A 23,298-nucleotide genomic window follows, 5' to 3' on the forward strand; every position below is an offset into this window, starting at 1 on the left:
TCCTGCCTGCCTGCCTGTGTTATTTGTTGAGTGGGTGGTTAACTTGTGAACTGAAACTATGGGGCTGACGTTCACATAGTTTGGGTGTGGCTTTGGAGGTTCTCCCTGTGATCGCGGAACTGCAGGTTGAAAAGCTGCAAAAGTAGCCAAGCCAGTTCACATCAGAGAGTGTGTGTGAGGCGTGAGACCAGGACAGAAGCTTGACTGGGTGAGAAATAAAGCCATGGCAGATACAGCACCTGAGGCAGCCAGCCTCAATTCAGATCAGCAGCTGTGTGCGGTATGTTCTGGTATCCTCTCTGCAGACAAGTTTGCAGCCTGTGGTCACATCGTTTGTAGCTCCTGCCTCAGGAATGAAAGCAGAGGTTGCCCTCAGTGTCTGACGAGCCCCAACAAGCCTGAACCTGCAGACGTTCTGATAGTGAATGGAAAAGAGGCTGAATCTCAAGCCACCAAAAACAAAGAGGAAAACTGTGAGGACACCAAGGCAGTGGAAGAGAAAAAAATACAAGAAGATCTTCAAGAATCAGAGGATCCCAAAAAGCCCGATGAGGATGAGACAGAGGAAGCGGTACAAACTGGTCAAGAGAAAGATGAGGGTAAAAATGTGGCGGAGAAAGAGGTGAAAGAGGAGGTCACCCAAAAGGAGAACACCGAAGAGCCTCTAGGTCCTGATGATGTGGTGTGCGACTCTTGTATAGAGAGCCCCTGCAGGGCCCTCAAGTCCTGCCTCACCTGTCTAGTGTCCTACTGCGAAGCCCACCTCAGGCCCCACCTGGAGAACCCCAAATTTCAGAACCACCGGCTGGTGGACCCTCTGAGGGACATTGAGAGGAGGACGTGCGAGAGCCACAAGTGGCCACTGGAGCTTTTTTGCTGTGCTGACATCTGCTGTGTTTGTCAGGACTGTGTGGCCGAGGACCACCGGGGCCACAACACCATACCTGTAGTGGAGGCTCGCAGGCGAATAGAGGCAGGTTTATTTTGTTAATTCATTTATCATGTCATTTACATTTACTTCTTTAGCAGATTCTTTTATCCAAAGTGACTTACATGACAGTCAGCAATTAGTAGATAGAAATGTTACATAGTACATTTGATGCATTATAATCATGTCAAAACCAAGAGTGCATGTCTAGTCAAGTGTGTTTAGTGTAGGTGGACCTTAGAGCATTAAGATATGGAGAGTAGGAAGATCGAAATACAAAACAGATTAATATTGGCATGAAACAGCAAAACAGGCAAATTGTGACGTGAGATTATAAAAATGCCAAGTACAAGTAGAAAAAGGGATTGATAGTAGACACCAACAATAATGGGTGTTTAAGTAGTAACGGCAGCCACCAATTCATAGTGAAGTATACAAGGGAAGTATACAAAATACTTCCCTTGAGAGGGAAGTATTTAGGCCTTGCTTGAAAGGAGTGAGTCAATGGCTCTGATGGAGCTACTTTCCTTCTTTCTGCACTCACAATGATCTAAATGTTCAAATCTCTCCTAACTTACACTCTTGGTCTGGTGTTTGGTTTATCTGAGCATAGGTAAGGTCACACTACTCGCAAATTACCCCATGTCTATGTGGTTTTCTTATCTCAAAAAAAGTCCACATTTTCTTTGGCTACTGCATTTCCACTCTGTTTAAGGAATAAAGGTGGAGGTCATCCTAAAGAAGACAAACAGGTATTATTTCGTTGGTCTGGTTTCCATGTTAGGACTTAGTTTGGCCTCCATCAGAGGCGGTTACCCACTGAGAAGCAATAATCAGTTTGAAAAAGAGAAATGTGTAATGTCCAATAACTAGCTCAAAATGTATAGTTATAAAAGTCATAGAATCTCAAACTTAATATGACATTCATCTAAACTTAGTTTTCACAAGTGCCTCGTTGGATATAAAGGATTTCTGTAATTCAATTAGGAGGCTAATATTATCTCTAATATTCCTATAATCTATGTGGTTGTGTAGGATAGCCTTTCTAGGTAGTGCAAATTAAACCTCCTGACTCAGATCTATTCTGGGTGCCTGACACGGACAAAGCTCAAGCTTCAACAAAAACATCATTTGTCATTTGACGGTTCATGGCGCTCAGATTTAAGCATTCCTGTCTGGATTCCTGCAGAGATCCTGGTGTTTAGCCCACACCTGTTATCTGTATCCGGACTCATCGTAAGACTGACTTATTTCATAACATCTTCAAAACCAAGCATTTAATGGAAAGTACTTCAAGTCAGCAGTGTTTTCTTTTAGACAATGTGGGTGGCAATACCCACATAATTATAATAATAATATGAATTATAATCATGAGAAAATTTCAGGGCAGCACAGTGGTTAGCACGGTCGCCTCACAGCAAGAAGGCCCTGGGTTCGAGCCCCGGGGTAGTCCAACCTTGACGGTCATCCCAAGTCATCCTCTGTGTGGAGTTTACATGTTCTCCCTGTGTCTGCATGGATTTCCTCCGGGTGCTCCGGTTTCCTCCCACAGTCCAAAGACATGTAGGTAGGTGAATCAGCCGTATTAAATTGTCCCTAGGTGTGAATGTGTGTGTGTGTAGGTACTGTGATGGACTGGCGGCCTGTCCAGGGTGTCTCCCCACCTGCTGCCCAATGACAGCTGGGATAGGCGCCAGTATCTCGTGGCCCCAATTGGGATAAGCGGCTTGGATAATGGAAAAATAATGGGTGGCATTACCAACTACTATAATGCATAATACGAGTACGTTAATAATCAGGTGCATGCTGTGGTGTTGGCATCGTCTACATCCTCCGCTATATACAGAATTCTTTTTGAGGATAAACAATTAAAATGCAATTTTGCAATGTCCAAATAGCATTTGGTTAATGGGGGAAAAAAATCACACTGTTTTTCTAGTCTCTCTAAAAGTTCTGTGAGATTTTAAGGGTTGAGGACACAAACGGTAAAAGACATTTTTTTACAATTTCATTCCTGCCCTGACCTTAGCGATAGAGTTCTTGTGAAAGTGTCATATTTTCAAAAAGATTTATTCAGAGAGGCCATTTTGGCAGTGGCATTTTAGAGTTAAGCTGAGATGAATCATGATTGTTATCTCCCCTCATTGTCTTATCACTGATGCCCATACAAACATGAACAGTTTGTTCCAACTGCGAAATGCTGATTTTGGTGTCCTCCTTTAAGACAGTGGCATTTCTCGAAGCTTTGGCTGCACTGAACTCTTTCGCTTTGGGGACTTTGTGCACATACTGTATGTACAATTAGTCCCCCCCCCCATTTTCTCCCCAATTGTATTCGGCCAATTACCCCACTCTTCCGAGCCGTCCTGGTGGCTGCTCCACCCCCTCTGCCGATCCGGGGAGGGTTGTAGACTACCACATGCCTCCTCTGATACACGTGGAGTCGCCAGCTGCTTCTTTTCACCTGACAGTGAGGAGTTTCACCAGGGGGACGTAGTGTGTGAAAGGATCATGCTATTCCCCCCAGTTCCCTCTTCCTCTCAAACAGGTGGCGCTAGGCGCCAGTGGAGTGACCAGGACACATACCCACATTCGACTTCCCACCTGCAGACACGGCCAATTGTGTCCGTAGAGACGCCCGACCAAGCCAGCGGTAACACAGGGATTTGAACTGGGATCCTGTGTTGGTAGGCAACGGAATAGACCACCATGCCACCCAGACACCCTGTACAATTAGTTTTAGATTGGCTGTACTTTTCATTTTAAACACGATGAATTATTCTTTTCCAAACACCTTGAAATAAGAACGGCAATCTTTTGAGGCAAAAAGGAGGTATCAGGAGTGATGAATTATGCATAATTGACAGTTATGAATATAGGTTACGGTTACACTTTGGATGTGTGCGCATTAGATTGATATACTTTTAACAAACAGACGAGATCAAGCGTTGAATTTAGCTGAAAGTAAATAAATTGTAGTGGGATCCTCAGGGTAAAGATTTTGCAGAGAACAGCTCTGCTCAAGTACCAGCTGCAGCTCAGACTGGATTCGCCTGGGCCTGTCTATGGAATTCAGAAGCTGCATCTCAGCCCCCATTTGCTTGAAAACTAAAATCTCAGCCACCAGACAATAGATTGAACACTGCTGTTGGTGAACAACTCTCTGAGGGAAAAACACAGATGTTTACATTTGGCAAATTAATTTGAGGAAGTTAGGATTAGGCACATTTTCAGTGTGATGACATAGCCACGGTTTTTGACTTCTGCTCTCTTCCACGTCTGTTTGTAGAGGGAGCTAAAGGAGAAGCAGTGCGAGATGGTGAAGACGGTAACGGCAGCAGAGAATGCCATCAACAAACTTCAAGTCAACACAGTCTCTATTGAGGTATAATAAGACAACAAAACACATCACATTATCATCAACCTAAAGTGAGCCGTTTATGTCATCAGAAAAATGGCAAGAATGCTAAATGACTTTGTGTATGGGCAGTAGCGCGTTAATTAGGGTTGACAATGAGATCCCTCCAGTTAATAAGCCTCAAGGCATCAGAACTACCCAAACCTCACAGGTTCCGTTGGGTATGAGGAGGTGGTTAGGGTGGTGTGCATATCAATTTTGAATTCTTCATCTGAAAATTTAGCACATTTAAAAAATACCTATGACCTCACATTTAATCCATTAGGTTTTACAAAGCATCTCTGGAAGTGTCATCCATCATAATGCTTTCCAGGACCGTTGCAGTTTTCTGCATTTTTTAATTATTATATACACTACCGTTCAAAAGTTTGGGATCACCCAAACAATTTCGTGTTTTCCATGAAAAGTCACACTTATTCACCACCATATGTTGTGAAATGAATAGAAAATAGAGTCAAGACATTGACAAGGTTAGAAATAATGATTTGTATTTGAAATAAGATTTTTTTTACATCAAACTTTGCTTTCGTCAAAGAATCCTCCATTTGCAGCAATTACAGCATTGCAGACCTTTGGCATTCTAGCTGTTAATTTGTTGAGGTAATCCGGAGAAATTGCACCCCACGCTTCCAGAAGCAGCTCCCACAAGTTGGATTGGTTGGATGGGCACTTCTTTGAGCAGATTGAGTTTCTGGAGCATCACATTTGTGGGGTCAATTAAACGCTCAAAATGGCCAGAAAAAGAGAACTTTCATCTGAAACTCGACAGTCTATTCTTGTTCTTAGAAATGAAGGCTATTCCATGCGAGAAATTGCTAAGAAATTGAAGATTTCCTACACCGGTGTGTACTACTCCCTTCAGAGGACAGCACAAACAGGCTCTAACAGGTACTATTTAATGAAGATGCCAGTTGGGGACCTGTGAGGCGTCTGTTTCTCAAACTAGAGACACTAATGTACTTATCTTCTTGCTCAGTTGTGCAACGCGGCCTCCCACTTCTTTTTCTACTCCGGTTAGAGCCTGTTTGTGCTGTCCTCTGAAGGGAGTAGTACACACCGGTGTAGGAAATCTTCAATTTCTTAGCAATTTCTCGCATGGAATAGCCTTCATTTCTAAGAACAAGAATAGACTGTCGAGTTTCAGATGAAAGTTCTCTTTTTCTGGCCATTTTGAGCGTTTAATTGACCCCACAAATGTGATGCTCCAGAAACTCAATCTGCTCAAAGAAGTGCCCATCCAACCAATCCAACTTGTGGGAGCTGCTTCTGGAAGCGTGGGGTGCAATTTCTCCAGATTACCTCAACAAATTAACAGCTAGAATGCCAAAGGTCTGCAATGCTGTAATTGCTGCAAATGGAGGATTCTTTGACGAAAGCAAAGTTTGATGTAAAAAAAATCTTATTTCAAATACAAATAATTATTTCTAACCTTGTCAATGTCTTGACTCTATTTTCTATTCATTTCACAACATATGGTGGTGAGTAAGTGTGACTTTTCATGGAAAACACAAAATTGTTTGGGTGATCCCAAACTTTTGAACGGTAGTGTATATATATATTTATTTTTTTCACTTTACACCCGTCAGTAAGCTCTCAGGTTTTTGAAAGTTGTTGGACTATGATGACGGATTTAGAAAAAAATGCTTATGAAAGTTTTAAACTTGGTGTGCAAAGGCCTTAAATGTTAGTTTGTGAGTTAGAAGCCAGATTCATAAGGCGCTTTGCATCTAACAAGTGATCTGTATCAGCTGCTGTACACATTCGTCACCTATGCATTCAGTCCTCCAAATATAATGAATACAATATGTTGTCGTCTAATAAATGGTCTTGTCTAAAGAAAGCCTTTTTCTACAGCATTCAGTGAAAGAGGTAAAAGAGGTGATTGAGACCCAGTTTGCAGAGCTGCAGGTGGTGGTGGAAAGGGCTAAGCGGGAAGTGACGGAGATCCTGGAGGGAGAGGAGAAGCAGGCGCTGAGGCAGGCGGAGGGCATTCGGGTTCACCTGGAGCAGAGGTGCACAGATCTGAAGAAGACTCGTGCCCAGGTGGAGAAACTCTCCAAAAACAAAAATGATGTGGACTTCCTACAGGTAATGTTTCACCCTCATGGGACCCAGTCCAGTATGATGTGTTGTGGTTCTCGAGGAGGTACGCAGTTTTGTCTCAATGTTACACAAGGTGTGAACAACATTGAGGCTTTCGGAGGGGCTCACTTTCTGCTTTTGTTTTGGGGGGTGGGGTAGGGTTATGCCTTAGAAAGGACTTACAGTCATAGGGCACAACTTCGCCTCTCTGGGAGCTAGCCATTTATCTCTCATAGGTTTACATTGAACCTGCGATATAGACTTTGTTGCTAGGAGTTGTCGAGTCAGGGAGTGCAGATTCACTCAATGACTGGTGGTGGATTGGGCTATTAAATGCTAAAATAGTTTCTTTCAAAGAACGAATAGCCTTACATAAATTTCAGTTTAGTAATCATTAGAGCCCATATCAACTGGTATCTAATGCTAGTTTTTTCTTTTTGTCAGCTTGATCAATAACTGCCTCATGTGAACCAGGCACGGCGTTATTGGGTGGGCCTGACGGTCCTAGGCCCGCCCACTTTAACAGGCCCACCCTACAATTTTCCTACCCGAAAAAAAAAATTCTACAAATTTTAATTTAGTCATAAATGATATGAAATCAGCCAATAATCGCATGATCTTGTGCTAAAAATAGTTTTTATAAACATAATTTTATATGCTGATGTTCATACGGAAGCAAGTTCATGAGACACGTGATGTGATGTTCGACGCCGGCAGGATAGGCTAAGCTAGTTCCAACTGCCATACCAAGCATTGTTTAAGTTCTTTAAACGCGCACGAACGGTGTCAGACTCGGAGTCGTCACTGCAACCAGGAGATGACCAAGAGTTGGTATCCACAACTCCACGCTCTTCCTGTCCGCCACCGTCTTGTGTACATACAGATTTGTAGACTGTGATTGATAATGAATTCTAGTAGCATGTCTTTACATGACAGATAACGTTATGAGCGAGTTCTGAATACTGGCTCGCTGCTCTGCTCGCGTTACTCAGGTGTCCCAATTCAATTCATTTAAACCTCCTTCCCAAAGGAGACTTTGCATGCCCTACGCAACGCTGTAGTACCAAACTGCACCACTCTAGGTAGCGCGTAGGGTGGGTATTGGGACAGGGCCTTTGATTGGGCTGCGGTTGCTTGGTCACAGACCTGTTGTGCCCTCTATTGGTCGGTCAGTGATAGAATTATAGTTCAAAATGGTCACTCACTGGCTTTCAACGTTGGCAAGTGATGGTACTGCTGCTGTTCAAGCAATATATATTTTGCACTGAGTAATTTTTAACATTTTGGCTCATTTTGTCAATGTTGCATGAATTATGAGGGTTTTTTGTGATTACATTTGTTATTCTATCTAGCTCGATTTTGGTCTCAAAATGCACTGAATTGATGCATTTAAATTATCAATATTGAAAAATTTTCTTCCATAATTGGCCTGGCCCACCCAAAACTGAAATCCTGGAGCCGTGCCTGATGTGAACATGATTTCAAGTGTGGCAGTACTTGCACCACAACTAAATGATGCTGATTGGTAGTGATGCTCATGAATACAGAGCCAATCCAAGCCATTACATTATATGATGCCATGTGAAAATACCCTCAAATGCATCAATATCAATCAACGAAAATGATGTAATGGCAGTTTTTTATTCATATTAAGGGGGGGGGGGAGATTGCCTCTGAATAGTGTAGCAGGCTTTATTTATGTAGACTATCACTTCACAACTAGAGGAGTGCACTTAGTAGAATGCAGATCTCCACCAGGCGTACGCATCTCTCCTCCTCCGTACACGCGCACACACACACAAAAAACAACAACAACAAACAAACAAAAAAAACAGCTTTTCCTGCCATTGTAAGACTTTTGCACAGGGCCCAAGTCGATTGAATGGGTAATATAGAAAAAAAATTTACCTAATAAAAACATTTTGTCTGTCAGTCTGTGGATGAGCAGCTTCCTAGGGGGACCCTCACATGAAATCGACCAAGTCTTGTATGAAATAACAGATCAGGCTATCACAATTTCATAATCCTTATTAAAAGATATCACGCGTTTAACCGTCGTGGTTTCCATGATATAAAATGAATGAAGGTGAATAGCTGCTCTGCTGATTGACTTTCATTCGTCTAAAGCAATAAAACAACATTAAGAAAACATAGCTCAGCCAAGGGAAATGTTTTATTGTAGCCACTGAGATGATTTCCAGCTATGAATGATTAACCCTACTCTTGAAATTGTATTTTATAGCAGAGTTTTAACATTGGTGACTCTTCCATGGCGGCGGCGAGGTGAATAAGGCGGATTTTGGTTCATCCAGTGTTCCTGCAGTTCCTCCTATGCTGAGATCAGCAGTGAATGACTTGCTGGCCTGTGAAATACGATCGACTTCTTGTTTACTTTCAAGACTCATACCCGAATGCATAATGTTTTGGTTTTGACACTGTCGCTGCCCAATCTGACTCAACAGTAGAAGAGAGTCACGCATGCGCACGGTGCCCACGCAGAGTGGGCAGCAACAGAAAGCAGCGTTGGTTGAGTGCGCTAGAGGGCGATGAAGAGAGGGAGCGGCGATAGCGAGAACAAACGTTTTTCGAAGGTTTTTAATCACCACAACCATGAGAGGTTCTTCATCGTTCACTCATAACAGTGCACAAAAAAAAATTTAGGCTCATAGGTCCAGTAGTTGGCAAGATTAGCTGCGGACAGACACACATCCGCCTGCAACCAAACGCATAATCCCCTCTAGGCTACAGCCAGGCAGAGATAATAATGTAACTTATAATGATAAATAATTACATAAAAAAATAAGCGGCATGAAGGGCTGTGCTGAGCCCAGTTGGGCCCTAATGCGTTTCCATTGCATAGCAGGGCTGGGATGTTGATATGGCGTCGCAATAGTCACAAGACTGTCAGTTGTCCCATTTCGTTCTCTTGGCACAAGGTAGTCAAGTCAGTTTTATTTGTATGGCCCAGTATCACAAATTTGCCTCAAGGGGCTTTACAGCAACACAACATCCTGTCCTTAGACCAGCGGTCGGGAACCTATGGCTCGCGAGCCATATATGGCTCTTCCGGTGACGGCATATGGCTCCCAGACAATTTTGAGTTGAAAATTAAAAAAAAAAAAAATCAGTTTGTAACTGATTTTAAAATACGTGTGATATTTCTTAATAATACTGTGTCATTTTAAAGTAAACAGAAATTAGTTTTGAAGATAAATGTCACGGGTCACCCGTGGGTCGGGTCGGGAACCAATGGCTCGCGAGCATGTCCGGGTAATTGTAAAGGTGAAGAAATCAATTTTATCAGATAGCCAACTAGTTTATCCGCTTCAACCCTTGTAACGGAAAAGATGGCGAAAAGAAAAAAAGACGATGATTACCGTGCATTCCAGGCTGCGTGGACAGAGGAATTTGCATTTGTGGAGAGAGCAGGATCTGCGGTATGTCTAATATGCAATGATAAAATTGCATCGATGAAACGCTCAAATATAAAGCGGCACTTCGATATGCACCATGCTTCATTTGCATGGAAATATCCAGCGGGGGACAGCAGGAAAAGGGCATGCGAGGAGCTACAGCGGAGAGTGCAGACGCGTCAGCAGCAACTACGTGTGTGGACCAAGCAAGGTGACGGGAATTCCGCTAGCTTTGCGGGGGCTTTGGCAATAGTAAGGAATGGAAAGTCATTCACAGATGGCGAGTATGCCAAAACATTCATGCTTGATGTGGCCAATGAACTGTTTGATGACTTCCCAAATAAAGACAAGATAATCAAACGAATAAAAGACATGCCCCTGTCAGCAAGAACTGTGCACGATCGTAGCATCATGATGGCAAATCAAGTCGAGGAAACACAAATTAAGGACATAAACGCCGGGCCATACTTTTCTCTCGCGTTAGATGAGTCAACAGACGTTAGCCATCTATCTCAGTGCAGTATAATTGCCAGGTATGATGCAGGTGACACACTGCGTGAGGAAAGCTTGGCTGTTTTGCCAATGAAAGGGACAACAAGAGGAGAGGATTTATTCACGTCTTTCATGGAGTTTGCTAAAGAAAAAAACTACCGATGGATAAACTTATTTCTGTCTGTACTGACGGTGCACCCTGTATGTTGGGGAAGAACAAAGGATTTGTAGCGCTTCTCCGTGAACATGAAAAGAGAGCCATCCTAAGTTTTCATTGCATCCTGCACCAGGAGGAGCTTTGCGCTCAGACGTGTGGCCAGGAGCTTGGTGAGGTGATGTCGCTGGTCATTCGAGTGGTCAACTTTATTGTTGCCCGAGCTTTAAATGATCGCCAGTTTAAAGCTCTGTTAGAAGAAGTTGGGAATCATTATCCCGGTCTGCTTTTACACAGCAACGTGCGTTGGTTGTCAAGGGGGAAGGTGCTCAGCCGTTTTGCAGCTTGCCTGAGTGAAATCCGGACTTTTCTTGAAATGAAAGGCGTCAAGCATCCTGAGCTAGACAACACTGACTGGCTCCTGCAGTTTCACTATCTCGTGGACATAACTGGCCATCTGAACCAGCTCAATGTGAAAATGCAAGGTATTGGAAATACAATCTCATCCCTTCAACAAGCAGTGTTTGCATTTGAAAGCAAGCTGGAAGTCTTTCTCAGGGACATTGAAACAGGTCGTCTTCTGCACTTTGAAAGACTGCAACAATTTAGAGATGCATGCTTAGCAAGTGACTCCACTCAACATCTGGATCTCCAGCAGCTAGCTGGCTTCACGTCCAATCTCCTGCAGTCATTCAAAGCACGTTTTGGAGAATTTCGTGCGCGCACTGGTCTTTTCAAGTTCATCACTCATCCACATGAGTGTGCAGTGGACAAAATCGACCTGACATGCATCCCCGGGGTCTCTATCGGAGACTTTGAGCTGGAAGTTGCTGACCTGAAGGCATCAGACATGTGGATGAGTAAGTTCAAGTCACTTAATGGAGAGTTGGAAAGTCTTGCGCGACAGCGAGCAGAGTTGGCGAGGGAACACAAGTGGACAGAAATTAAAAATCTTCAACCTGAAGACCAGCTGATTCTTAAAACTTGGAACGAGCTTCCTGTGACATACCACACAATGCAGCGTGTGAGTATTGCCGTATTGACCATGTTTGGCTCTACATATGCATGTGAGCAGTCATTCTCGCATATGAGGAACATTAAGACCAACCTACGCTCACGTTTAACTGATGGAAGCCTCAACACCTGCATGAAGCTCAACATCACCACTTATGAACCAGACTACAAGGCCATCAGCAAAACCATGCAACACCAGAAGTCGCATTAAAAGTAAGACATATTTAATTTATTATACGTTAAAAATACTATATGGCTCTCAATGAAATATATTTAGAAATATTTGGCTTTTATGGCTCTCCCAGTCAAAAAGGTTCCTGACCCCTGCCTTAGACCCTCGCATCAGATAAGGAACAACTCCCTAAAAAAAAAAAAAAAACCTTTAACAGGGAGAAAAAACAGGAAGAACCCTCAGGGAGAGCAACAGCGGAGGGATCCCTCTCTCAAGACGGACAACGTGCAATGGAAGTTGTGTTTAAACAATTTACAGAAATTAGTCCAGCTTGTCATTATGGCTGTGGCGTATGGAAAAATAGGAAGAGTGCACTATCAGCGCACTTTTACTTGCTGATATTCTAAAGGGAAAAAACGACCTAAAACTAAACCAGGGGGATTGGGGAAAATAACGTGCGTGAACACCAGCAACGGTTATGTAGGCCAGTGTTTCTCAACCCAGTCCTCAAGGAGCCCCTATCCTGCAGATTTTCTTTGCAACCCTGAATAGGTACCTGTTTGTAGTTATTCAGCCAATCAGCAATGAATGTCTGAGTTTGCACACCTTGCATAATTAAGTGCTATGAGATGACTGGTTGAGTAAGTACAAGCAGGGCTACCTATGCAGGGTTACAATGAAAATCTGCAGGATAGGGGGTCCTTGAGGACTGGGTTGAGAAACACTGATGTAGGCAGTACACATGTATGCGATGTCTTGAGTTGATGCAGTTGGAGGACAGTAGGGGGAGCTAGAGGACAAGATAGGATGCAAGTGACTGTAAGAGGGGAGGAGTGTGACGTGGGTTGTTGAAGTAAAGAAGCGTATGCTAACAGACGTGTGTCTTCCAGTGGTCTCTTAGCAACACAACAATGTAGTAACGTTACTCTAATGGTGTTTATTAATCAGCTTAACTAGCTAGTTAGTTCATGTTACGGCAATTAAGACAAGTAATGCTAAGTTTGTGTAACCGGTTATTTTCTTGCCCGATGCGGGATTCAATACGGGGTGTACTGCACCACAAGGCGACATCACTAACCGCTCGGCTAAAGGGTCAGACCCGTTAGCTAGGGGCTAACGTGTCTTGTTAGTAGTTTAAGTTTGGATGAATAAATTACCTCTCTCCTCCGTTTTTCCCCCCCTTTGCGACAAATATGTGGTCTCTCATCCAGTCCAAAACACTGTCATCCTGCCAGCTAGAACACAATAAAATAGGGGCAAATGAGAAACGCATAGGTCATATGCAAAGGCCATGCTATATAATAAAACAGCCTATAACACACACATATGAGCATGTTAGTGTAAACTACTAATAAGACACGTTAGCCCTTAGCTAACGGGTCTGACCCTTTAGCCGAGCGGTTAGTGATGTCGCCTTGTGGTGCAGTACACCTCGTATCGAATCCCGCACCGGGCAAGAAAATAACCGGTTACATTAGCTGAAATAAACAATAAAAATAAATCAATTCATTCTGTTATGGTACAGCCGCGACAAGCACACAACCGCTTGCCACTGCAGTAGCGAAACGAATAGAGAGAAACCCCGAGACCAGAGCCGGTATGAAAACAGGCGAGTAGCTGGCAGTTGTGCTTACCGTCACTGCAGCCGTGAGCCGGTTCGGGGAGGACCCCCCCCCCCCGCGAGTCCGAAGAATGCAGTCCCAGTTCCAGTGAGCGGCCAGTCGTGTTCAAGCCTTGTTTTTAGTGGAGAGGGGTGTGTCGAAAACGCGGTGCCTTCCGCTGAGTGTGTGCCATACAGCTCCCTCACCCTCACTTGTGCCCGCCGGCGGTGACCAATTATCAATCAGCCGTTCCCGCCAAAAGAATGGTCAGGACGTGACGTCACACACATGGTTCCTGCTACACTGGGATTTGTAGTTTGTTTTCCTTTTCAATCTCCAGGCGTCACACAGCATACAACACATAATAATAAGCATAGCGGTGGCATTTTATGTTTACAATCAGCTCTGCACAAAAGATAGAACGGGAGAGGAAAGAGAGACCCCAAACCATATCCGTACCCACTCGTTTATCATTCATTACGGCCAGTTTGCTATTGTGCTCCACATTTGATGATCATTGGAATAGCACAGCAGGATCTGTATGAGTAATGAATCCCCCCCCCCCCATTGAGTTCACGAGTTTTTAATTCAAGTATGCACGTACAGCACAATTGAATGCTATAGAAAACAATATAGAAATATGCATATAAAGAAAACAATTTGGTAACTCATATTCTAGAGCCCTTCCGAAAGCTTCCCCAAAAAAAAGGTGTTTTCAGGGGAGCTCCTGCTTTTGCATGAGGAGTTAAGTTCCACGTGGCTCCCCTCTTGTTTGTATCCTGTGTGCGTATTGTTTGCTATGAAGTGTGCTGTGTTTGCTTTGCAGGGGTACTCTGAATGGAAAAAAGAAAGCCATGACATTTCCTTACCTGGGATCTACATCGGCTTGATGGATCGTTTGAATTCTTACAGCCGTGTTATTGTCGACTCCACCCAGGAGCTGTGTGAGAAGCTCGTGACTTCATACATTGAGAAACTTAAAGAGACATGCAAAAACGGTAAATCCAAAGCCTGACACAAAGCAACATGACAAATATAGCAATAAGATAACGCACCAAAAATGCATTACTGATGCACGGATTATTTGTACGCACTACATGCTCATTCTTGTTTGCACAGGTGAGGAATCTTTTCGACAGTGTGTCATAGTTTTGGGACTTAGGTAATGAGAGGTGGCTACGCCAGAGAGATATGAATGTGCGCCTGAGGAAAACCCATCAGTGTGCTCAATGAGTCAGCTCATTTATGAGTCATTGGCATGACAAAAGTCGCCTACAAGGGTACATATGTGTATTGTTAGGAAACTACTCAACGTCTAGTGATGCACTGTGCCTCCTGAAGAAACAACAGTAGCATGGCGGAGGAAAATAATAATGACTTTTCTCACTTTTCCACAGACAAGATGGGAATAAAGACCACAGTCCACACAATTATTTCAGCAAAGCAGAGCATGTCTATTCCAGATCCAAAAACACATGATGATTTCCTAAAATGTAAGTTTATGGGGCCACCTACTGGCATACTACAATCTGATGGCTGTCTGGTTATCAAAAATAACATAAGGAGGAAATACTCTGTCGAGTTATTTAAAGTATAAGTAAGCATACTGACCATTCTTTCCAGATGCCACCCCGGTGAGTTTTGACGCAGAGACTGCCCATAAGTTCCTACGCCTCACGGAGGAGAACAAGAAGGTGACAAACACCACACCCTGGCAGCACCCTTATCCTGATGCTCCCGAACGGTTTGAGAATTGGCGGCAGGTACTATCAGTTGAAAGCTTCTATTTGGGTCGACACTACTTTGAGGTGGATATAAGTGGAGAGGGCACCCACGCTGGTTTGACCTACAAGAGCATCAACCGCAAGGGCAACGAGAGCAACAGCTGCATCACAGGCAATGACTTCTCATGGTGCCTCCAGTGGAATGGACGCACCTTCTCTGCCTGGCACAGTGATGTGGAGTCCCCCCTAAATGTGGAGAAGTTCACACGCATTGGGATCTATGTGGACTATAACCAAGGCCGCCTGGCTTTTTATGGTGTGGCTGACACCATGATCCTCATCCATGAGTACAGTGCAGAGTTCCTAGAGCCTCTTTATCCAGCCTTCTGGCTGTCAAAGAAAGAGAATGTGGTGGCACTGGTTGCACCTGGGGAACCATTACCTCTCAAAAGCCCTTCACCTCCCACCTCACCTGAAAACAAAGCTGTTGGCATGGCACCGGCAACACAATAACTAAGGTTTAAGAAAGAGCTGTTGTGCAAAATAGGAAATAGTACTGCAAAAGAATTTATAATTCCATGAGCCAACAAAGGATTTGTTTAGATTTCTCATCTATTTAAAGGTGAAATTGAAAAAGAGATGAAAGAACGGAAAATGTATGCAAGGGGTTTTTTCCTCTATTGCTTTATCCAACCTATTTCGAAGTAGTTTGGTACATTTCTTAAAGAACTAGCAAAAGAACAGTATTTTTGTAGCTAAGATACATTTTCATGTGTATATTGCAGGGGGTTAAGATTTTGATCTAAATCTTTGTTTACGATTTTTGGGATTTTCCAGACTACTGTTACTTCTTACTACACTGTGACTTTAGAATTAAGCTGTCCGGTTTGCAAATAAATATGTTTCCAAATAAAAAGACTGGCTGATTCTGTGCAGAGCCAAAGCTCTGACAATGCGTTCTTAAGACTTCAATAAACCAGACTGATAATAATAAAATGATTGGTAGCTGCAAATATTGATTACAGATTAGTCAAATCCAGGCAAACTTTATTCATATAGCACATCTCATACAAAAATGGTAAATTCAACATCCATCCATCCATCCATCCATTATCCAGACCGCTTAGCCTACTCAGGGTCGCGGGGATGCTGGAGCCTATCCCAGCAGTAAATAATCTCATAAATAAATAAATGATAACTAACCCCACAGCAAGCAGGTCCTGGGTTCAAGCCCTTGGGTAGTCCAACCTTGGGGGTCATCCTGGGTTGTCCTCTGTGTGGAGTTTGCATGTTCTCCCCATGTCTGCGTGGGTTTCCTCTGGATGCTCTGGTTTCTTCTCACAGTCCAAAGACTTGTAGGTCAGGTGAATCAGCCAGGCTAAATTGTGCCTAGGTGTGAAGGTGTGTGTGTCGGCCCTGTGATAGACTGGCGGCCTGTCCAGGGTGTCTCCCTGCCTGCCGCCCAATGACTGCTGGGACTGCTGGTAAGTTCAATATGCTTCTCAATAAAAACAAACAAATAATTTAATATATAACAACATAATAAAGGCATTTGGAGAATGCTCCCCCAACAGACACACACAAACAAAACCCCACGAAACACACGTACACTGATGGGAGAAAACCTGGTCAAAGCCAAGAGAAAAACAGGGAATGTTTTGAACACGTGTTTAAAAGAGGATAGAGTTGGGGCAACTGGGAATGTCATAACTAAAAGTAGCCTCATCAGTTTTGGATGTTACCCTGGGAATGTTTAAGAGGTCAAGGCCAGACAAACTCGGAGGGCCTGGTAAGCAGGTCTATGCTGTATTGTGGAGCCAGGCCATTAAGTGCTTTGTAGACAAGCAGTAGGATGTTGAAGACAATTAATTCTAGAGCTAACAGGAAGCAGGAGACCTAAGAAATAGTTTGTGACGCACACAAAATGTATGGTCTTTTTAAAAATTATTTGATTATTTCTTTGATTTTGGTAATTTGCTGACCTTTTGAATGTACTGTCTTACTTAAAAAGAACAGCTAGAAAATAGAAGGATCTATAACACTAAGCTATATATATAAGCTATAAACAAGCTGTCTGTTAACAAGGCAAGTGGTTTAGATCATGTTACTGCTGAATACCTTAAATATGCCAGTCTGGGGATAGCTCCTCTCCTTGCTATCTGTTTTACTGGTTTTATGGTCCATGGCTTGTTACCAGACTCAATGTTGTCTGTACTGTTAGTGCCCATCATTAAAGACAAAGCTAGTAAAGTATGCAGCCTAGATAACTCATCAGTTCTTATGTACTTTATTGATGCTTCTAAAGCTTTTGATCGTGTTAATCACAGAAAGTTGTTTATCAAATTGGTGAAAGAGGGGTCCCTAAATACATTGTGAGAATTCTGGCTTATTGGTATGCCCACCAGACTATGCAAGAAAAATGGGGTAACAGTGTTTCGGCCCCATTTGGGGTTAGCAATGGTGTCAGACAAGGGGGAATTCTGTCTCCAGTTCTCTACAATTTATATATTGATGATTTGTCCAAGCAGCTGAACGCCTGTAACACTGGGTGCATGATGGGTAATACCTTGGTGAACCATATTATGTATGCAGATGACCTTGTCCTCCTTCGTCCCTGTAGCGCTGGTCTCCAGCAGCTCCTTGATGTATGTTCTGTGTATGGTGTGGAGCATGATATCAAATACAATGCTAGTAAGAGTGCTGTCATGATCTGCAGAACCAAAGAGGCCAATCATCTAAAATTTCCTGACTTTAAATTGTCTGATAATAATCTTGTGGTATGTAATAAGGTGAAATATCTTGGAAATTATATTACTGAGCAAATGACAGACGGTGATGATATTTATAGGCAATGCCGCATGATGGATGCACAAGCAAACACTCTGTCACGCAAGTTTGGTATGTGTTCAGTTAGTGTGACGATGTCTCTGTTCAGAGCATATTGTACAACACTCTATACTGCACACCTGTGGTCAAACTATAAAAAAGCAAGCTTACAGAGGCGTCGGTTAGCTTATAATGATGCTATGAGAATGCTACTAAAAAGACCTAGTTGGTGTAGTGCAAGTGAAATGTTTGTGGCTGCAGGAGTCAGCACCTTTCAGGCTCTTCTAAGAAAGCTCATGTATAAATGTATTTGCCGGCTCAGTGATTCTGATAATGTAATCATCAAGGGTTTAACTATATAAGATTCAGTGCCACACGCTACCAACCCCGGCAGTGGGACCCATGATATAGCTGCCTTCTTATAACACACTGATTTGTTTCATTTATGTTATTTATTGTGTTTATTCTGTGTATTAGCTAGGGTTTGTCTATTACCTATTTGTCTTTGTCTGTTATGGACCCTGAGTCTGCAATACAGTTTTGAATTGAATTGAATTGAATTGAATTGAATTGAACTTCCTAAGAAGTGTGCTCTAGCTTCCGGACAGTAGGTGGCAGTGCAGTGGTTTCGCCTTGTGACTATGGACTATGTGTATGTGCGTCTGCTACGTCTTCCCATAGCTCGAGAAGACTGAATGAGAAGCCACGTGTCCGCCTGCCTCACTGTTTTTCCTGTTTTCTCGGGCACACACACCTGTCTACAGGCTCTTTCAAACCGAGACCGATCTTTAGGGCCTCGGTCCCGGATCGGCAGTGCCAGGTGGTCCGAAATCTGCATTGGTACAGATGAAGGTGATAGACCTGTAATCTCTGAGGTAGTTGACACACCGAGTGAGCTGGTCAGGAGGTCCACAGGAGACAGAAGGCTCACATTGATGTTGACCTATGGGTCCTTGTGTCAGCCCTCATGCTAAACTCTGTCAACACAGGAAGGGTACAAACAATGCTATCCGGGAAATGCAGCCAAACCCCGTGTCACAACAAGAACACTATCCAACATTTTACCAGGCATCTTCCCAAACACCTCACCAGACACTGATACACAAGGCCATGCTTTACACCTCAATCGTGCCTCATTCTGTACCCGTTTACCTACACTGAAGGACACACACACACACACACACATCTTTTCCGACCTAAAACACACATTCTTACCTTTCCTTACTCAGCATATACATATAAAAGAGAGTTGAATCCGTTTATCTGGATACAACCAACGTTTATTGACAGAATCGTTTCATCACCCATCTAAGTGACCAGTGACCTCTTCAGTCTCAACTGACTGCAGGTATCCCCACTCTTACAATCAATACAGTGGCATACAGACCAAAACCAACTATTAGTTTCATATGTAAATCTGGGTGTTAGCCCCACCCCCACCCCACCCCCTGGTTCAGGGATGGAAATTTCCTCTTAACATAGATAGCCTCGCTGACTCCCAATTCAAACCAGCGCTCCTTCCTATCAAGGATGTGCACATCCTCATCCTTGAAAGAGCGGCCACTGACCTGTCGATGGGTGTAGACCGCGGAGTCCTGGTCTGATGTGTTAACTCTCCTGTGTTGTGCCATCCTCTTGGCCAGTGTCTGTTTGGTTTCCCAAATGTACAATTCATGGCAATCCTCCTGGCACTTAACAGCATACACTATATTGCTCTGTTTGTGCCAAGGGACCCGATCCTTGGGGTGGACCAGTTTCTGCTGCAGTGTGTTTTGGGGTTTGAAAGCAAGTGGGACACAGTGTTTGGAAAATATGCGTCTCAACTTTTCCAACACTCCCGCCACATATGGAATCACCTCTGGTTTATGCTTAGGCAGCTGTTGTCCCTCTCTCTTCGATCGGTTGGTGCACTGTTTGGGCGTCTTCCTGGCTTTGACAAACGCCCAGTTAGGATAACCACACTTAACCGGGGCCTGTTTGATGTGGGATTTCTCCCCTTCCCCAGCTGCTGTGTTGGTGGGGACGTTGTCAGCTCGGTGGTCCAGCGTCCTGATAACTCCTAGTTTGTGCTGCAGTAGATAATGAGCACCAAACCTTAAGTAATGATCAGTACGTGTTGGTTTACGGTAAACACCAACAATCACATGTCCCCCATCACCAATTGCAATTTCACAGTCTAAGAAGGCTAACCTGTCATTTTTCACATCCTCCCTGGTGAACTTGATGTGGTCGCCCACGGGGTTAATGTGGTCAGTGAAATGTGGTACGCCCTGAGATTTAATTTTAACCCAGGTGTCGTCCACCAATCTGAACTAATGGCTAGGTGGTGTCCCTGGATAGCACATCAGCGCCCTCTTTTCCACTTCCTCTATATACAAGTTGGCCACTACAGGTGAGACTGGGGAACCCATAGCACACCTACGCCTCCACCTATAGTACTGCTCCCTGTATGTGAAGTACGTGGACTGAAGACACAGCTTCAGGACCAGACACACTTCGTCAGTGTTAAGGGTCATCGGGTGGGGTCGTTTTGTAATGTCATACAGACCACCTCCACTGCTTCATCAACAGGGATGCATGTGATGAGAGACATAACCTCATAAGAGACCATTGTTTCATCTGCCTCCATAATGATGTCCCTCACCTTATCCACAAAATCCATAGTGTTCTGAATGTGCTGTTCATTACTGCCTACCAACGGGTTAAGTGTAGACGCCAGAAACTTAAGAGATGTTATCGGTCACTGAGTAAATCATACAAACAATAGGCCGTAATGGCCCATCCTATTTATGACAACATACACATCTTTACGTACTTAACACAAACATACTTACCTTGACCTTGCTGCAGCACACATACTTACCTTAACTACTGAATGCACATACTTACATTGCCTCGCCTATACAAACACTAGAGTATGCGTTAAATGGGTTGAAAGAATGCAAAGGTTTTGTGGTAATGTTTGAATACGTTTTTTTTTTTTTTTAGATGTGATGAGCCATTTATATTTTGTCAGGGAGAGTTTGCCGCACAAAGTGTATGATCACTTTTTTGAAATTTGATTATTTCTTTGATTTTGGTTATTTGTTGAACTTGTAAATGTGCCGTCTTACTTTAAAAGAACAGCTAGAATATAGAGGGATCTATAACACTAACTTCCTATGACGTGTGATCTAACTTACGGACAGTAGGTGACAGTGCAGTGCTGGGGTTGCACCTTGCTACTCATATGTGTGTCTCACGTCATGCCATAGGTCAGGAGGCCACGCGCCTGCCTGCCTCGTCGTTTATCCTGGCACACACGCCTGTCTACAGGTTCTGTCAAACGGAGACATAAGAAATTGTGATGTGCTCAGATTTTCTCAACCCAGTCAAAACGGTGGCTGCAGGCAGCATGTTTATTTAACTGCAGCCGTCCTGCAGCCTTTTTGGGAAGGTCAGAGAAAAAGTGTTGGAATAATCCAACCTCCTGAAAATAAAGCCATTTACCAGTTTTTCAGCATCTGACTGTGAGAGGAAACGCCTTACTTTGGAAATATTCTCAAGGTGGTGAAAAAGCTGTTTAAACGACATTGTTGACATGACCACGGAAATGACAGGAAAAATCCGGTATTTTTTAAACTAAGCCACCCCCACCCCCACCCATTGTCACATGAGTCATACCAATGAGTAGCAGAATCTTTTCAGTATTGAGCAAGCTAGTACCAGCCAAGTCCTGCACACCAAGATGCAAAGCATTCTTTCAGGTCAACAGTACTTGAGTTATTGTTGTTTCACCAGTTCTGGCTCTTTTATTCCTCTTAATATTTATCTTTGAACATTTTTGAATTTTATCCATCCATCCATCTATCCAATCTCCAAACCGTTTATCCCGCTTTGGGGGTCGCGGGGATGCTGGAGCCTATCCCAGCAGTCATTGGGCAGCAGGCAGGGAGACACCCTGGACAGGCCGCCAGTCTAATTTTATCCTTGTATTTTAATTGCTATTTTAAGATTTTATTCTCTTTCGTTGATTGCAAAACACCTTTAAACTGACCTTTTATTGTATATTTCCTGCTTGGGATTGTTTTTATAATGTAAAGCATTTGGAGCTGCATTTCATATATCAAAGGTGCTAAATTAATAAAGTTTATTATTATTGTTGTTAATAATAACAATAATAATAATAATAATAATACTGACAGTATATCAAAGAAGGTTGAATCAGTTAATCTGCACACAACGTTTACTGACATACGTTTCATCACTCATCTAAGTGTCCTCTTCAGTCTAAACTGACTGCAGGGATCCCCACCCTTATAAACAATACAGTGGCATAACGACTGAAACTGTATTATTTATAAGGGGAGGAAAACCTGCAGTGAGCTGAGACTGAAGAGGTCACTTAGATGAGTGAAGAAACGTTTCTCTCAATAAACGTTGCGTCCAGATGAACCGATTCACCTTTCTGTGATTTCCTTACCTGGATTATTGAGCATGCATAAAGACATACTGACAGTAAACATAACCATTTCTTACTTTAAATGTAAACTTAACAATCTCTAACCCAGTGCCTGAACATAACCTTTTACCTAAACTTCATCACCTCTCATCTAATAGCATTAAAGTGGAAGACCAGAGTGGGGGTCCGCAACTCCATCATCATTTATCAATAAGTTGAAATGCATCCTATGCATATGATAGAAGGTGATTTGATGTGTTGACATATAGTCTTGCAATGCCAGACGTATACATATATATATACATGCATTTTTGTCATGAGGGGGCATAGTCATGTGTGGCCCTGTGAGACAAATTGAGATGAAACGTATTCATGTGACAGAAGGCCGGCTATCAACATATTTTGGGAGGCTGCAAATAATGTCATGTATGATTGCTTTGTCCATGAGACAAGGCTGGTTGGGTTGGAAGGAAGACCTGCATACACATGGCTCTCCGTGGCACATGGGTGAGTATCAGTGGTTGAGACCATGCCTATTAGGGCTGGGCGATATGGACCAAAAATGATATCTCAGCATTTTTAGGCTGAATGGCGATACACGATATATCTCTCTCGGTATTTTCTATGAAGTGGACTAAAAAAACATGAGTTAAAGCCACATGTGAGATGTCACAAGCACTTTTATTAAACCAGACTCTGATTATAGGATGATTAAAAAAGTGGACTTTACAATTTGATTGATTTGATAATATGATAATTTCACATGTTTGTGTGTGTGTGTGTGTGTGTGTGTGTGTGTGTGTGTGTGTGTGTGTGTGTGTGTGAGCCCTGTGATGGCATGGCGGCCTGTCTAGGGTGTCTCTCTCTGTCTGCCGCCCAATGACTGCTGGGATAGGCTCCAGCATCCCCGTGACCCTGACAGCAGGATAAGTGGTTTGGATAATGGATGGATGGATGGAAACAGATGAAATTAAAATGCAAAGACAGGGTTTCCTTCCCTGTTTTAACATATGCAGCTGCACCATATATCAAC

At 43.2% G+C, this 23,298-nt stretch overlaps 1 protein-coding gene across 1 annotated transcript; it reads left to right on the plus strand.

Annotated features, from left to right (window-relative positions):
* The first annotated feature begins 50 nt into the window (after positions 1-50).
* Positions 51-15,963, plus strand: trim16 (tripartite motif containing 16). The gene is made up of 6 exons (XM_056297494.1): positions 51-973; positions 4,218-4,313; positions 6,201-6,434; positions 14,101-14,272; positions 14,672-14,767; positions 14,898-15,963. The coding sequence occupies exons 1-6, from the start codon at positions 224-226 to the stop codon at positions 15,509-15,511; spliced, it is 1,962 nt and encodes a 653-aa protein (XP_056153469.1). The 5' UTR covers positions 51-223; the 3' UTR covers positions 15,512-15,963.
* The last annotated feature ends 7,335 nt before the right edge of the window (positions 15,964-23,298 follow it).

The sequence above is a fragment of the Lampris incognitus genome, chromosome 17 (genome assembly GCF_029633865.1).
Source record: "Lampris incognitus isolate fLamInc1 chromosome 17, fLamInc1.hap2, whole genome shotgun sequence".
NCBI lineage: Eukaryota > Metazoa > Chordata > Actinopteri > Lampriformes > Lampridae > Lampris > Lampris incognitus.

Coding starts and splice junctions, on each gene's coding strand:
- trim16 (XM_056297494.1), top strand. CDS start 224: ATGGCAGATACAGCACCTGAGGCAGCCAGCCTCAATTCAGATCAGCAG. Junction 974..4,217: donor AGGCTCGCAGGCGAATAGAG/GCAGGTTTATTT, acceptor GTCTGTTTGTAG/AGGGAGCTAAAGGAGAAGCA. Junction 6,435..14,100: donor ATGATGTGGACTTCCTACAG/GTAATGTTTCAC, acceptor TTTGCTTTGCAG/GGGTACTCTGAATGGAAAAA.